Source organism: Idiotropiscis lumnitzeri, chromosome 3 (assembly GCF_059441095.1).
Source record: "Idiotropiscis lumnitzeri isolate Australia: NSW breed Sydney's pygmy pipehorse chromosome 3, RoL_Ilum_1.0, whole genome shotgun sequence".
Lineage (NCBI taxonomy): Eukaryota > Metazoa > Chordata > Actinopteri > Syngnathiformes > Syngnathidae > Idiotropiscis > Idiotropiscis lumnitzeri.
This window is the reverse complement of record NC_142393.1, coordinates 25,899,528-25,916,420: the sequence shown is the minus strand read 5'-3', so window position 1 is coordinate 25,916,420 and position 16,893 is coordinate 25,899,528. Positions and strand designations below refer to the sequence as shown.

The 16,893-nt window shown below is 41.0% G+C and overlaps 2 protein-coding genes across 5 annotated transcripts in view; both read right to left on the bottom strand.

Annotated features, from left to right (window-relative positions):
* slc2a4rg (SLC2A4 regulator) overlaps window positions 1-5,271 on the bottom strand; it is a 40,058-nt gene extending 34,787 nt beyond the window's left edge. Inside the window, exons 1-2 of the mRNA XM_088290343.1 lie at window positions 4,806-5,271; window positions 2,895-3,130 (exon numbers count right to left, since the gene is read on the bottom strand). Coding sequence (XP_088146469.1) covers window positions 2,895-3,130; window positions 4,806-5,057 — 488 coding nt within the window. The 5' untranslated portion in view covers window positions 5,058-5,271. The remainder of the gene's footprint in view (window positions 1-2,894; window positions 3,131-4,805) is intronic.
* Window positions 5,272-10,205: 4,934 nt separating this feature from the next.
* The window catches only part of LOC148340626 (uncharacterized), a 36,237-nt gene continuing 29,549 nt past the window's right edge, over window positions 10,206-16,893 (bottom strand). For all 4 annotated transcript variants that reach the window (XM_088292313.1, XM_088292316.1, XM_088292314.1 and 1 more), the window contains exons 8-9: window positions 14,654-14,788; window positions 10,206-11,657 (exon numbers count right to left, since the gene is read on the bottom strand). In XM_088292313.1, coding sequence (XP_088148439.1) covers window positions 11,166-11,657; window positions 14,654-14,788 — 627 coding nt within the window. In that variant the 3' untranslated portion in view covers window positions 10,206-11,165. The remainder of the gene's footprint in view (window positions 11,658-14,653; window positions 14,789-16,893) is intronic.

Below are 16,893 nucleotides of genomic sequence, written 5' to 3'. Positions count from 1 at the left end.
ATAAGTTACTAATATACTTTTCAAATATACTTTTGATCTCCTCTAACTGGCTAATGTATGCAGTAACATACTGACTTTTTTCCCGGTTTTTCGACCGTGTAGCTCTTTTAACAACTCTCTAACTATTGTAAATGTTCACTAACTCCTTCAGTGACAGACTTTTACACCCTCGCTGTACCAAAGAGAGATTTCGCCGCTCCTTCCTGCCAACTGCTGTCAGACTTTTTAACAAGAACATTGGGTCAGGCCTACAAACGGGAGGGCATTAGTGCAATTGTGCAGTCCTAGGATGCAATATTAACTACTACTGTACTTTCAGCCAAGGGTGTACTTAAATATTGACCAATGATGTATTTTGTTTACCATTACAGTATTCTTATTACAATACTTCTATCACTGTAGTATTTCTACCACTGCAGGATGTTCACTATTACAGTACTTTTATCATTGCAGTACTTTTATCATTGCAGTATTTTTCTATCATTGCGGTACTTTTACTATTACAGTACTTTTACCATTGCAGTACTTTTACCATTGCAGTACTTTCATCATTGCAGTATTTTTCTATCGTTGCAGTACTTTTACTATTACAGTACTTTTACCATTGCAGTATTTTCTATCATGCAGTACTTTTCTATCATTTCAGTACTCTTACCATTACAGTACTTTTATCATTGCAATATTTTTATGATTGCAGTATTTTCAATCATTCAGTAGTTTTTATCGTTACAGCGTTTCCCCCTCCGTATAATGGACAAACATTAGGAGTGTTTCCTTACACTTAGATACGTTTATACTGTGTATATTTGCATGCTTTTTCTGAATGTCTGCTGCTAATGTTATACATTAACGGCTACATTACGCCGCCGACTCTGTGTGATCTATATCTTTGCTGCTGTAACACCTCAAATTTCCCCATTGTGGGACTAATAAAGGACATCTTATCTTATCTTAACTTTCCGTTCATAGTTGATTCCGCTCTAGTATGGTTTCAACCAAAACTTTTGTCTAAAGTGAACTACATAAGCACTGATTCTGGAGTTTCGCTACTCTGGTCTAAATTTACAAATTAACTTAGCGGTTGACATAGCTTCTCAGTCTTTTCCTCTTCTCTCTGTGTCACTTGCTTAACTACTCTTTGCCCTCCTTGAGTGATCACTCAAACAATAATAGCCTATTCACCGTCGTGGGTGCGAACTGCGGATACCAGTTACGTCAAACAGTGGTTACCAACCTTTTTTGGCTCGTTTATACCCGAACCTTTTTGTCATACGATAAGTAGCCCCTTACTCATACATTTTAATGATTCTCCAAAAACAGGACGTAACATTATTCAATTAAAATCATTTTACTTTGTAAACTTCATTTGAACATTTAATTCTTAGGCATTGCCTTCTTTTCAACACAAATTAAACAGAAACATAAATAATAGGTTGCCTTGAAAATAAAAATAAATATAATAAATGTGAATTAAAAAAAGAATAAACCTACCGGTTATATTTTACTTTTGTAATATTTACCACAAAAGTCTAAAGCTCCCTTGAATAAGTCCTCTTAAATCAGGCTTTTCTGCCTTTCAGGAGTGTTTAATTGCATTTGTTCAATTGCTCTGGTTCTTATTTAAAAAAAAAACAAACAAAAAAAAAAACACATTTTTTATTTGGTGCAAGCAATGAGCAATGTAAAATAATAAGTGTTGGAGGCTGATGTGATATATGTATGAAGAAGTTGCGCAGTTGAGGAAAAAAAAGGAAACACGATTGTTTTGACTGCATGCATGTAGTTTTCGCTTTGCCAAACATTGATGTCAAGATTTTATATCAAAAGCTACGACTATCGGGACATTTTGCATTGTCTCCAGAGTTTAGTTCCCTTTTATTTTCATCAGTCATCTGAGTTTTAAAGAAACACTTGAGCTGAGACATATTGTTGTGATTTTGGCGCGGCTGTGCCACAGGCCTGGGAAATAAATTATTCAATGTTTCCACGTACCACCTGCAATGTGCTCACGTACCCCCAGGGGTAACGTATCGCTGGATGGGGAACACTGACTCAATGGAGCAGATCATCACTGTGGCAGGACATTGTTTAGCCACGCCAGCCAGCCAATCCGCAGCTTCCAGTTGGTACGGTCGTACAGAGCATGATAACTTAGCGCTTTGTGGTAATTTCCAAGTATCCAGGAAAGCAAGAAGGATGAGTGACTTTTCGACTTTGACGCATTGTTCTGTTTTGTTTTGTTCTTTTTAAACCAAAAACAGTAATGGCAGGTGGCAGTTCCTCCAGGTACAATTTTGTCATCATAAAGCGTTATAGCGATTGCTCGGGGGAGTCCAAATCTATCCCATGAGCCACATTTGTACCGCCTACCACATATTACAGACATACATCGCACCCCCAAGTGAGTTTTTATTTGAGAGGTGACTGTGAGAAATGGAGAATGTGGCATATGATACTGCAGCATCTAAAGCTAAAGCATAACAACACAGTGAGCGGGCATTTATTTCTTATCTTTTACAAATGAATATCCAGGACAAAATAAGAACAATGCAGCACCCATGTGCTACCTGCTCAGCAAAACTGCAACCCTGGCAAACCAGGTCCTAGAAATAGTACTACAAAGTAAGTAACTGGTATTACCTGCTTTTTGCCAGCGGAATAGTGTCATTAGCGAGTAAAGTCGGTAGGTACCATTAAGTTTAGATTCATATTTTGTTTATTTTTCTACAAGATGATATAGAAGATATATATATATATATATATATATATATTTATATATATATATATATATATATATTTATATATATATATATATATATATATATATATATGTGTGTGTGTACACATATATAGAATGCCAAAGAAGGGCAAAACGTGTTTAGAGAATGTCATACCTGTTTCTGGGGACAGGAATATGAGAGGAAGGGAGGGGCTGTCCCTCGATCCGTGGTACATTCTGTCCGGGTGCTGGCCTGAAGCTGATGGCCGTCTCCACCTGCCTCTCCTGAGTCCTGATGTCCAAGTGCATGAAGCTGCCTGGCATTTGCCCATTTGTGCCGGGGCAGTGAGTCGGACTGGTCCTCTTCAAGCTTGCAGTGCAACCAGTGTCCCTGTGTTCGCCCAGGCCAGTCTAAAAAGTTGGGAGATTAAAATCAAGGTAAAATTTGAAGGGATGAATGTGAGAGGTGCAGTTTTTCAGAAAATAAACCTTTCAAACTGAAGCAGTCAGAACGTTAAGGATCAGTCAGAGGTCTGACTAATTTTCTTCTCGGGTCATATTTTGGTTATGCTTTTCACTAGAGGGCCTTAATGTCAGTGAAAACTATATTAAATGTAAACTTACATCATCATAATATTACATAATTGTTAGGGGCGCACCAATACCACTTTTTTTAGACCGACCGCAATTACAAGTACTTACAATTGAGTACTTGTCCAAAACAATTCAAACTTCTTGAACGTGGCATAAATTACACTCAAGTATAAAAGTTTTTAGAGTAACAGATTGTAGTTTCTGAAGAGACACTACTTTTACTCTGTTACATCAAGCATGCATTTGGCTCGCTACCTTTATTGACTCAATTTTCAAAAGAACAGTCATAATTGACCACATTTCAGCCTACAATAACTTCATTTTGAACTTAGAAATGTAAGTAATGTTTTCCCATGTAATTTAAAGCCAGTGGGCCTATTGTGCTATTCATTCATTCATCCATTGCACCTTCAACACCACTTATCCTCATTAGCGTAGCGGGTGTACATGGGTACCAGCTGACTTCTGGAGTGAGGCTAGGTAGTCCGGGACTGATTGCCAGCCAATCGACAGGGCATATATAAACAAACAATAATTTCCAGTCACATCCACACCTAAGGACAGCTTGAAGTGTTCAATGAAGCTAAGTACATGTTTTTGGAATATGTATGGAAGCAGAGAAAACTGGAGCCTGAATTTAAACCCCCAATCACAGAACTGTGAGGCAGATGTGCTAACCACATTCCTATTTTGCATTTTTTGTCCATTTGATGTTTATTCTAATTTATAAAAGCAGCTCTTGTGCTTACTTCGCCTTAATTTGCTATCTTATGAAAGACAAAATATTTTTTTTACTACAGCTCAATGTAAAGTATGAATATTACATTAGTTTTTATGTTTATTCAGATTTTTTTTAATAGTCTTACTCAGTATTGGAGTAGTTTTTTTTCCAATTAATTCTCCTTCAAGTGAATACTCGGAAAAATACGTTTTACTTTTACTTTTATTATTTGAGTAAGTTTTTGGTAACTCCACCGATCTCTAGTCATGACCATTGTGTTACGATGTGACATCATTTAAACCGCGTGCACATACAGGCTGTCCGGGTGACGAAATTCAAAGCAACATTAGGAGTGAGCAGTGAGCACTGAAAACTTTGAGCAGTTACTAGAAGGAACAAACGTGCAGCGCACACAGCGGTCTTGTGGTGTGCATTTGTGCAAGAGGCCAACTGGAGTTTTTTGGGCCTTTTGCAAAGCTCCACCCTGAAGTATGAAAGAGGGGGAGGGGCACCACTTGGGTACCCTTTCCGGTGAACTTTGCAAACACACGAGATCGATCAAAAATGTTATAACACTTTCAAACTGCATTGAGGCCTATTCAGACCGTGTAATGGCATGCGCGCCTTGGACGGACGGTGGAAAACTACGCGTAAAGGCGTCAAACTTGTCACTTGAGTGAGCGCCACTATTCGATGGGCCTGCACAAGAAAAAAAAAGAAAACAAGAAAAAACGCCACTCTGTCGAGAGTGGTCCGCATATCGAGACTTACTTTTTCCCCGTCGTGCAATCGTCGTCCATTCCCTTCAGCAGAGGCGTTATCCTTCGTGGCCTGGCCGTCTCGCACACATTTGAAGAGGACGGTCCCGTTTGTGGTCGCCCCCACCCGCAATCCGCCGACGCCGCCGCCGCTTTTCTCCAACCGGCTGTCGCGGAGCACCGAGCGGGTCGGCCGGTAGCCGAAGTCCGCGCTGGCGAGCCGTGTCCCAACCACCGGCTTGTCCAAAATTGATCTCGAATCCATTTTAAGAGCGACCAAGTGGAGACTAAAGAAAGAAAACCCGCTTTCTGTAGATCTTAGTGCAAAAATCTCGAGTGAGATACATTTATCGGGATTGCTGGGAATTACTTGTAACGTCGTTCTACGTCTACTCTACATGGAGCGTTTGGCTACCCGGGATATCCAAAAAGCCGCCCGGTCCGGAGGATAAAAAGATTGTTTTGCCTCTTTGCTCCAAAAGAATGCCACGCCCCCTGTGCTTCAACCCCATTGGTCGTGACCGTACATAAACATTACACTCTGGCATGCGTCCACAACAAGGTGGTTGGTGATTGGTCCATTTTCCCACGTCAGTCACTTCGGTATGTCATCTAATTGGTTTAGAGGGGCAGAGTGGGCGCGCCCCTGATTTTACCGGCCGGTATCTGTTGATGTCGACACATTAGACGGGCTGAGGCGAAGAACAGTAAAGCGAAACATTCTGCGCACTCAAGTCTATAAACTGGGTTCCATATGATCGGTCATATTGTTGGACACTTTTATCAGTAGATTAGAGTTTTGCTAACTGGGATTGAGTTGGACGAGCCATACACTAGGCTTAATAAACCTTATTTGGAGTATACTTTTTTGTATTCGAAAATATTAACCCTACGCATGGGGCGGTTGGCGCACCAAGAAAAAGAAATAATTAAAACAACTACACCTCCCACCTTGGCTTTGGGCCATTTAAATTTCATCTATGAATGTGATGAATCATCACACTCTGCAATCTGACATTCCTGTTTTACTTAAAAAAAACACATGAAGGTCTTTTCTAAAATAACGTGCATATTATTGAGGAGGTTTCAGTACAGATTTTTTGTCAGAGCTGAATTGCTTGCAAGACTTGAACGAATGCTCGTCACTAATCCTAACCCCCCCAGCAGTCTCTGAACAAAACCACGCCCCTCGCGGACTTCCATGTGCACTGTGCGTATGCCAGATTGCTCTGATGGCTGCATGACTTATTCTTTATGTTCCGTATAAATCGACAATATAATAGGACAGGTTATATTTCTTTGGGAATGTGGAAATACAAAATAATATTATATTGATATAAATTCAAATGTTCTCATAAATATAGTTATGTTTATCATTTACAGTATTTATAAAATGATTGTAGTTGTTAAACAAATGTATTTATTAAATATCCAACCGTGTTTCAAATCGAAATGTATGCTGTATTGTTACAGCCCCATTATAGTCAATACAGAAAATGGAACTGAAGTTATGTCAACAATACATTTTTCAACTTGAAAATTTCTTTCTATTAACGGCAGATGACAAATTAAGGCAGCCACATGGCTGTGTGTGTTGCTTGTGCTTTGTTAATAGTTAGCAGGATCATTGCAACGTTGTACCCAAGCTGGTACAAAGGCAAAAGACAAAACATCATAATGTGCCACTTTATTAGAAAAGTAAAAACTCACTTTAATATTTTATGAAGGTTAATATAAAACATTACAATCTTTTGCATATCTGCACTGCCATAATATCTATTTGTGTGTACTTTATATGTGTAAATATATGTATTTATGTATATATGTGTATATATACACGTCATATGTATTATATGCGTACATACAGTGGCTTGTAAAAGTATTTGGTCCCTGGAACTTTTAGACCTTTTGCTACAGTTAAGGCTTCAAGGATAATATCCTGTTGACCAAGGAAGATGCCAGGCAGTTCCGGGATCAAATTGGCAAAACGTTTCAGGCAGGATTAGGGTATGAAAAGATTTCACGAGCTTTAAACAACTCATAAAGCACTGTTCGATCAATCATATTGAAATGGAAAGAGTATCACACCACTGCGCCGACCACAATCGGGCTCTCCCTCTAAATCTTTGCCCCAAACAAGGAGAGCGCTGATCAGAGATGAAGTCAAGAGGCCCATGATCACTCTGAATGAGCTACTGATATCTACAGCTGAGGTGGGGGAATCTGTTCAAAGGGCAACTATTAGTCGCACACTGCACAAATCTGGCAAGAACAAAACCATTTGTTAAAGACAACTCCCCGCGCCGTTTGAATTTGGCCAAGCTACCTGGGAGATATAACAAATGTTGGTGGCACCATCATGGTTTAGGGTTGCTTTTCTTTTCTTCAGCATGGACAGGGAAGATACTTAAAATAGATGGGAAGATGGATGGAGCCAAATACAGGGCCATTTTGGAAGAAAGGCTGGGATGGTGATTTACCTTCCAACAATGCAATGATCCTAAACATGAAGCAAAATCTACAATGGAAAGATTAAAAAATAAACACATCCAGGTGTTGGAATGGCCAAGTCAAAGTCCAGACCAGAATCAGACTGAGAATTTCTGGAAAGATTGATAAACAGCTGTTCACAATCACTCTCCATCTCATTTCACTGAGCTCAAACTGTTTTGCAGGGAACAATGAGCAAAAGCTTCAAGCTCTCGATCTGCAAAACTGATCGACATACCCAAAAGACTTGCAGAAGCAAAAGCTACTTCTACAAAGTATTAAGTCAAGGGCTGGATAATTTTGCATGCCAGTCTGTTCATTTTTCAAATTCTAAAAATAGTTTAAAATATCATATGAATTTTGCCCAATTTCACGATTGTGTTCCACTTACTGATTATTCTTCTTCGCACATCCATCCATCCATTATCTGAGACACTTCTCCTCACAAGGGTCGCGGGGGTGCTGGAGCCTATCCCAGTTGTCTTCGGGCAGTGAGCGGGGTACACCCTGAACTGGTTGACAGCCAATCGCAGGGCACGCAAAGACGAACAACCATCCAGTTTAACAATCACACCGAGGGATCATTTAGTGCGTTCAATCAATGTGAATGTGTGAGGAAACCAGAGGACCTGGAGAAAACCCACACAGGCACGGACAGAACAAACTCCACACAGGAAGACTGGAGCCGGAATCCAACCCTATTGAGAGGCCTTGGTGCTAACCAATCGTCCGCCGTACAACCCATTCTTCACACAAAATTCAAATTTTACGTTGTTATGTTTAAAGCCCAAAATTTGGCTAAAGGTCAGAAAGTTCAAGGGGGCTGAATACTTTTGCAAGCCAATGTATATATGCAATATATATACACACACACACATACATATACATGAGTGTATATTCTTTTCCAACTAAACCCTGTGCTTTGAGAAGATGCAACATAGGCTACATTTGTCACAGCAGTTTTGGCCTGTAACTCTATCCAAAGACAATTAAGAAACATCACCTGCATGTGCATGGAAAGCAGGAAACAATTTGCATCCACAAATGACAATGTGTCTGTGATAACCAGTTGACCCCCCCACCCCTTCCCAACAAATACAGTATACTGCAAACTCTACATTATGACAACATCAGAACAGCAGCAGAGCATTTGAGTATTTTACACATTTACATATCCATTCGGTATTTGTGCAGTGAACATCTGTCTCCATCCGTGTTCAACAATGTTCAACGAAATAGATCATATCAGTGCTTTGTATCAAGATAAAGAAAACGGGGCCTAAAGTGACAGCCAAGCAGGGAAGGATTACAAGTGAGAGCCAGCCGGCATTGTGCTGAGAGGCTTCTCAGCTGTTTGCCATTTTTCATATCGGACAGCTGTTGGGCCAATGCTGCTTTGTCGTCAGAACGGACCTAGCATGACACACACTCTCTCAGAAGTCGACATTGAAAGAGCCTCCCCAGCACAGCGAGGGCGATATGTGAAAAAGCGGGGCAAAGCCAGCTCTTTGTCCATTATTAGGGAGTGAACACAGCTGGGGTAGGGAGTATAGGCAGGGGCAAAAAGTGCTTCCTCCCTTAACTGGAAACGCACATGGCTCAGTGTAGCAGTGTGCACCAACCCATGTGTGTCTACGTGTGTGAAGAGGAGGAGGGTCTATCGAATCGGTGTCCATTCGCGGTGATCCACATCCAGCTTCATGCTTGTGCTTCTTCTCCCTCCCCCACTTCTATCACTCCTTCTCGCTCCCCCATTGCAGAATATAAACAGTGCGGCCTAAAATCCTTGTGGCTTCAATCAATCTTTTCTAGTTCCTCCCCTCCTCCTGGACGCTGCTTCGGAGGGCCGGGGGGGTGGGGGGGGGGATGCTGCTGTGCACTATATGGCAAAAAGTACAAAAGAAGACTAACAAACATGAGATTAATAAAGTACCACAATAATTGTTTCAGCTCCATATATTAATGCATGCACGTTTTGGATCAAGCAGGATAAATTGCACCAACACAGACCAGACTCGTTTCATGGCAGTGGCGTGAGCTATTCATTGTCCAAAAAGAGAGAGAAAAAAAATGAACAGTGCAATAAAATACATTTGTGCATTTTCTCCTGCGCGCCTTCTCACACAGTAACACTTCAAACATATGCTACCGACCTTTTAAACATTTGTATGGTTCTCTCACAGTGAGATAATGCCGCTATAACCTTCATCACTCTTGCCTCATAACATCACGCCCAATTGTTAAGGGTTTGTTTTTTTTTCCTCCATTCTTTTGTTAACGTTCCCCAAAGCTACATGAAAAAGACATTGTTTGCAAAGAAGGAGAGCAGGCTGAGGAGAGGGCGAGGGGCAATCGTCCAGAGGACACTCCACGGTTTTTGTTTTTTGTTTTTTTGGGGAGTGCAAGCTTTTTGTTGTTTTTCCAACCACCAAATGTCTGCCTCAAAAACCATCGAGAGTGCAGCTATTGACTGAGAGCCAGAGAGCAAACTAAACATTGACAGCATATCATTAAGAAATATGATAATAAATATATTTTCCGCCGCTGTTGAGTGCAATAGTACAATGGTCATATAATTCTATTTAAAAGAAAAGGAAGTCACTTATTATTAAAGTTTTTTAGAAGGAATCCCTCTTTTATACTAATACGGAAACAGTTTTGTATTGTGAAATCTGTCACCCGTATAACGCTTGCTCAACACTCTAGCAACCCTAGACCTGATCGCTTTACCCTGTAAAATGCTGCCAAGCATGCGTGCAAGAATGTGTGTGTGCGCGCGCGTGTGCGTGTGCGATGTGCGTGTGGTGTGTGTGTGAGTGTGTAGGAGAGAGTGAGCGAGCGGAGAGAGGGAAAAAGAGAGAGAGAGAGAGAGAGAGAGAGAGAGTGAGAGAGTGAGAGTGAGAGTGAGAGTGAGAGTGAGAGAGAGAGTGAGAGTGAGAGTGAGAGAGAGAGAGAGAGTGAGAGAGAGAGAGAGGTGTGTCATCAAGCCTCTGGCTACAGTTAGGTGTTTGTCAAATCTGAGCGTGAATTGTTCACTGATATCATAATTACCTTGAGGATTACATTGTGGACCAAACCAAGAGGGCCGCTTTTGATAACGACCAATACGTTTAGAGCACATTGATTGTGCCTAGTGAATTAAACGCCGTCACTAGACTTGGCTTCCATTTGAGTCTGAGCAGGCCTACAAATAACCGACTGGCCTTTGTTTGGACAAAACAACTCAACTCTCCCCGCCAGGCAACAGGTCAGTGTGCACAGTGAACCTGTTTCAGATGTTTGCTTAGGTTGAGCTGAGCTCCAAAAATCTCGGTGACATCCATCTGCTTATATTATATAAGTGCCCCGAAGTGTGTGTTTGCGTGTGTGTTTGTAACCATCAGCACAGCGGCCTCCTTCTCCTAATATAGCCAGCATCATTGTCACTGCTCTCCGAGGTTTGCACAAACATGCATTTACATTTTCTATACATATATTCATATTGTAATGTGCTCAAATTGTGAGTTACGCCACACTTGAAATAAACACTGTTCGTACAAAAATAAAGATATTATGGAAAATGATGCCCATAAACATGAGTTCAGTCATTGATACAGTATTTTTTTCAAGATGAATATTCCAGTTGTCTTTTTCTTTTATTCTTTTTTGGATAAAACATTTTGGTCCTTTTAGGGTCGAGGCTGGTTCGAAACTACAGACCACTGAAGGAAAAGTCTGAACCTGGATTAAAACCCTGTTTGTACCTGATGTCAACACAAATTTGATCGTCCTTTCATTTGTCTGGAGTAGTCGTAGTACCTCTAAGTATGTACAGCAACCTTCTGGCAAGTGAACACGACTGCCCCTCTTATGATCTTCTGGGTCGTATCTGCATGTCAGCTAGCTACAGGCCGGTGACATACATCTCCATTCCATCATTAAATGTGAAGATGGTGGTGGTGCTGGAGCTGTTGCCCCCTTTCACATCGCTAATGGTCTCATAGAAGTTGTCTCCTCCGGGCAGGCCTCGGACAGGCAGGGGGTTGGACGCGGAGCCCTGAGGTGCAGCTGATGGTGCCTGTTGCTTCTTCCTCTTAAGGGTGGCGGTACCGCCAGCCGTGCTATTACTGGCGCCGGCCTGCTCACGTTTCCGATGGCTGTCAATGGTAGCGTACGCAGTGTCGGCCTCTGCTGCCACACACGCCTGCCAGGCCCTGTCACCTGTCGGCTCGTAACACGGCTCCTCCTGGGAACGCGCCTGGACCTGGACCCCTCGGCCCCTCGACCCCTTTCCTCTTTCTCCGCCAAAGGAGCGCGGAAGGGTCTTCGCTCCATTGTTTTCCATGGGAGTCTTTTTTTTCTGCGTTTTGCACACAATGGAGTAGGTGTCTGCAATCTGAAAACACAAAAAATGAAAGTCAGACGTGGTTTACCTGCACTCATCTATGGATGAATGTGTCTTGAATTTAATCAAATTATGAACCCTACACGTCAACAAATGATGGATGAGAGGGCCTTATTGACATCTGGTTCATCACAGACATGTTTTAAAGAGCTAAATTCAACACTATGCACAGGCTATTAATGTTTTTTCATAAGCATGATAGTATATGATGAGTGCCATATTGTGTTTGCGTCAAACATACCCTTTGGATTTATTGCCAAACGTTCGGTCGTGTGGTTGTATGGTCTCAGCAGACCATAAAACATTTGATTTTGTTATGGCCCAGTGAATTCACAGTAGAACTTTTAGGCTGTAATTTTAATAGGAGCATGTTGGCGAATGCACAACATTGCTCATCATCAACAACAAAACTCTGATGAAGCATGGTGGTGGCTGCGGTATACCACTTTGTTGTATAACATTTTGTTTTGTTTTTCTTCAGCTGCACTGAGGCATTAGATAAGTTGGCCTGAGTCATGAATAGTTTGAAATACCTGTTAATGTTAGCAAAAAAACCTTCAGGCTTCGGATAGAAAGCAAAAAATAAACAGTTATGAAAAGGCCACCAGATCATGGTAACGTTATTTGGGGTTAATCCTATTTACTTTAAATAGTGGCAGGTGTGACCAATTTAAAATTAATTTAAATGTGATTGGTGATTTCTTCAAACAGCCATATCACAGTTATAAGGGGGTCACATTTTTATGTTGTTTTTAGTTTTTTAAAAAATATTTATTTCAGTTGAGTTGTACAGGTTGTGGGTTGTAAAGGTATGTTACATTAACACTTAAGTAAATGGAACCAAGTAAATGTAGCTCATTTCTTCGCATCACTGACTTAAACCAAAAGGAATTTTTGTAGTCTAAAACATTTCAGGAAATAAGGTACAATGTGCGAATATGGGAGAAAACTCTGAAGAGTGCTCATTTGGGGTGTGAGTCTGCAATTGTGGGTGTGTGAGTGGCACTGTTTGCTCGCTCTGTGCTGTAACCTGACCTATTTTGACAGGCTAGGATAAGACAGAGTAAACTGTGTTATCGCTTCGCCGAGGTCTAGGCGGAGAGTCGGTGCAGTGGATAGACCTGTTAAAGTTTCACAAGTGCTTTGGCAACACAACAGCAAGCTATGGTGTGAAAGATCTGGGCGCCAGCCAACCCACTGACAGAAAAAACCTGCTCAGAGTTTTTCACTAATGGATTTTGCCTCAAACCAGGCATTGCGATTGGAAGTGGGTGTGCATGCATACTGTACATTGGGGCTGGGCAAATTATGGAAAAACATAACAATCATAAATATTGTGATTGATGTTGAAATCACGATTAATAAACATGATTATTCATTGATTTCAAGATTTAGTATTTATTCAACGACCAAAACTCTACTTTTAATATAACTTAAAAGAAAAACCAGGAAAAAAATGAGGAAAACCTAAAATAATAATATAAAAACATAATAGCAATAATAAAATAAAAGAAAATAAATACAAGATGTTCCTGCTGTGTGCACCTTGACATTTCATGCACAATGTAGAGCATTACATTAAAATAAGAAGGTAGAAGGTGAAAGTTGCGATTGAGCTTTATTAATCCGCCTTATTTCTGAGGGCTCCTCCGATGCAGGAACAATTATGGGCACAACTTCTAATAATAAACAATAAACAGCTTGACGCCTCATTTTTTTTAAGTGTTCACTATTTGGTGCGACTGCTTATGGAGTGGAGTTGGGTTGGGTCACTCGTATCATATGGCACCACTGTATTTTTATCCCTCCCTTCATCTATGAAATGGGACATGCACACTGCCTCGACAAATGTCTTTTGTGACCTTTTAAGATAAACAAAGACCAAGGTGTTGGCGTTAAGCATTTACACAAACTGTGCAACATGCATATCTGAGCAAACGTGTGCTGTTTGTGCACATTGCGCAGCACAGGAAGGAAGTCACAAGACAGTGGGGATTTCAGAACTGGGCTGCAGCTGTTGAGGAAGCCTGCGCATTGTATGCTGTCTTTTCCCTTCCCCTCTGCCGGGTTTCTTTTCTGTTATGTCTCCCCTACAGAAGGCACAAATTATACAGGCAGCTACAAACTGCGAACTTGAGAACGTGGCAATGAACAAGTCAGAAAAAAGAAATCAAAACAGACAGCCAAATCGAGATAAAACAACGTCCAGTCAAGGCCAGCTACTCTGGAAGCAACAGTCGACTCAAGTCCTCTAAACGCTTGACTTTAGACTTGAAGAGTTTTAGAGAGAGAAAAACACCTGAGGCCAATTACATTTGTTCAAACACACTCAAAGATCAGGTTCATAGTCCCCCAAAAGTACCATGTATGTCTGACATGACGGCTCACCAACTGTTTGTAGCTCTCAGCCTGCCACACGAGTGCAGGGAAAAAGAAAGAGCGGATTGCAAGCGGATTAACGGGAGAGGAACTGCTGCATGTGGAAGCAGATGTGGTTGGATATGTGTTCATTGAGACATGATTGGACAGTGCAGACTTCCTCATCTCACCACGAGACATCACCCTATATAATTAGGAAGAATAGGTCTGTTGGCAAGCCAGTCCCCAGCCGGGGCTCATCCCATTCGGTCTAGGAAGGAAGGCCTGGTGTTTGAAGGGAAAAAAAAAACATTGAGGGAAAAAAATCTCCATGAATGAGATTAGTTTTGGGAACGAGTGATGCTTATGTTGATCCATCTGGTGGGTTGTACGTTGGAGACATAGCTTAGAGGGGTGCCAGGGGATTGTGGCAGGGGGGTTGGGCCCACGTGATGCGTGTAACTTAACCTCTGGCTGTAAGCCGAGTATGACAGGAAGGTCACAGGGCAGCCATGTTATGACGGCATGCCCAATCAAAGCGGCGCCCCCATCTATAAACATAGCGGCCACAAATCACAGATCTTTCTCTCTGTCTGGATGCACCTTCCCTACCACCTCAGATACGCTACCTCCTTGGCAGTCGGTGGCGACGGGTGCCCCTGCCCGTTTTCGATGCGGGTTGGCGGCGGGTGCAGAGTGATGATATCGTCATCCTCTGGTGGCTTCCAGATGTACTGCTCACCGTTGCCCATGAAAACTGGCTCCTGGCACACACAAATGAAATGATGAGCTCTGGGAACCATTGCAGTTTACAAGCTGGAAAGAAATCCAACAAAACTTGAACAGTGCTGCAATTCGTTTTGTGATTTCTTGTAAAATTAGATCAAAATGTTGAGATACTGATCTGGATGAAGTTAAGAACCTTGCAAAATTGATCTGAGTTTACTTTTTAAATGGGTATTGCCAAGAACAAAGAAATCATTATTGTAATGTTATTTTAATACTAGTACTCCATAATATTGTCATTACTACAGAAATGACCAGAGGTGGCAAAGCCAGGTCCAAAAAGTAAAAATCCTGCTACAGTTTGACTTTAGCGATAGTTGCCTCTACTCAACAGGCAGGTAAACTAGCTTGTTTTCATTGCGACTCTGCAGCAATGGTGTGCGCTCCTTGGCCGCAGTGGAGGCTGTACAATACAGGAATACATGGAGACTCTCACAACTAAGCTAAGTGAGATGCAGTAAAAGGATAAAGAAAATGTGCCTGTGAGTATTGTTCTACATTGTCTGTCCACATGTGTTGCTCCACCGTTTGTGCTCAAACATCCGTTGCCTGAAGGGTTGTAACACCGTGACACAGATGCTATTCTTTAGCATGTATATGACATGTTTGCGTTGCTTGTTTGCATTAAGCTACTTTCCTTTGTTTTAAATACACAAGATGTAGTAATTCCCATTACTTTTTAGTAAACTTTAAATCAGGTAGGTATCATGAGCTTGAAGTTCAAAGCTGCGCTAGTTATATGCCAACTCTTGCTCTCAAGTCAAAGCAAAAAAAAAATTAAAATCAGTCAAACAATGGAGCGAATCTTAAGTCCCCACTGTATTGTGATTTTGAGTATTTAATTGCAACAAATTATAAATGGTTAAAATATGAACAAAAGAGAAAGTTTTTTCACTCTTGTACTGTTTTTGTACAAATATACATATAAATATTAAATATTATAATACATTAAAAATACATTATGGCCATATTGGGAAAAATGTCCTTAATAAGTTGCCAGTTCAGTTCAGTTAAGTCTTTGATGACTTTGTTTTTCTCACAGAACATATTAAAAACAGATCTTCACCAATTTAATTTGCATGCACGCTGCTTCAAATATAACTTGTTGATGCTTGTTCAGATAGTAACCTGTCCACAAGTTTCATCATTAGCACTTCAAAAAGACATTAGATAGAGAGCGAAACTCCTGAGGCATATTGTGGCAAAAGGAAGGGCAGTCGAAAAACAATGGCCAAACCATTGCATATTTAATTAGAAACAACTTGGCATTTCATACTTGAACCTTGTACTCTGCATTGTACTTGAAACTTCACCACTGTTCTATAACTCCAAGCAATTGCACACAATTCGAAATTAATTACGAAGTGTGTAACGTGCGAGAGTTATCAAAACTGTATTCACTCCTCCTCCATGAGGCACTATGTGATCGGAGCCAGAATAAAATCGCTTCAAGATGTGAGCATTATTTATCGGGCAGCTGGTTATCTGTTTGCCATTTCTAGGCAGACTTGCTGATAGACTCAAACGGAGTACACGACACACGCACACACGCGGCGTGTGCACACAAACGCTCACACGCACACGCATGGAGGCAACTTGGCGGCCCACCAAGTTCTTACAGAATCTATCTTTCCACTCTTTACAAGCCAGTACGGTACTGCAGCACAAACCAAACGCATAAATATGCACACTCTCATTTACTGATTTGACAACACACATCATCAGTAAAAAACACAAGCTTACAATGTCTTTAGAAATCAAGGACATAAACAAATGAATATACAAAGAATCAAACCATATTACGTGCCAGAAAAAACACAGTAAAGTCTCAACGGCGGCCAACAGATGATTGTTCTTCTCAGAAATGCCTGAAAGACTGATACCATGCCTGTCACCAAAATAACATTTATTGCATTTATTTCATAAACCTAAATAGCAAGAAATAAAGTTAATAGTGGCAAATTAGTTAACTTTGGCATTTAATATTTTCTTGACGCATAATGTTTAGACTGTATATTTCGCATATTAACAACACTATACAAACGTCTACACCATCGCCTGAATACAGTATTCACACTCAAGT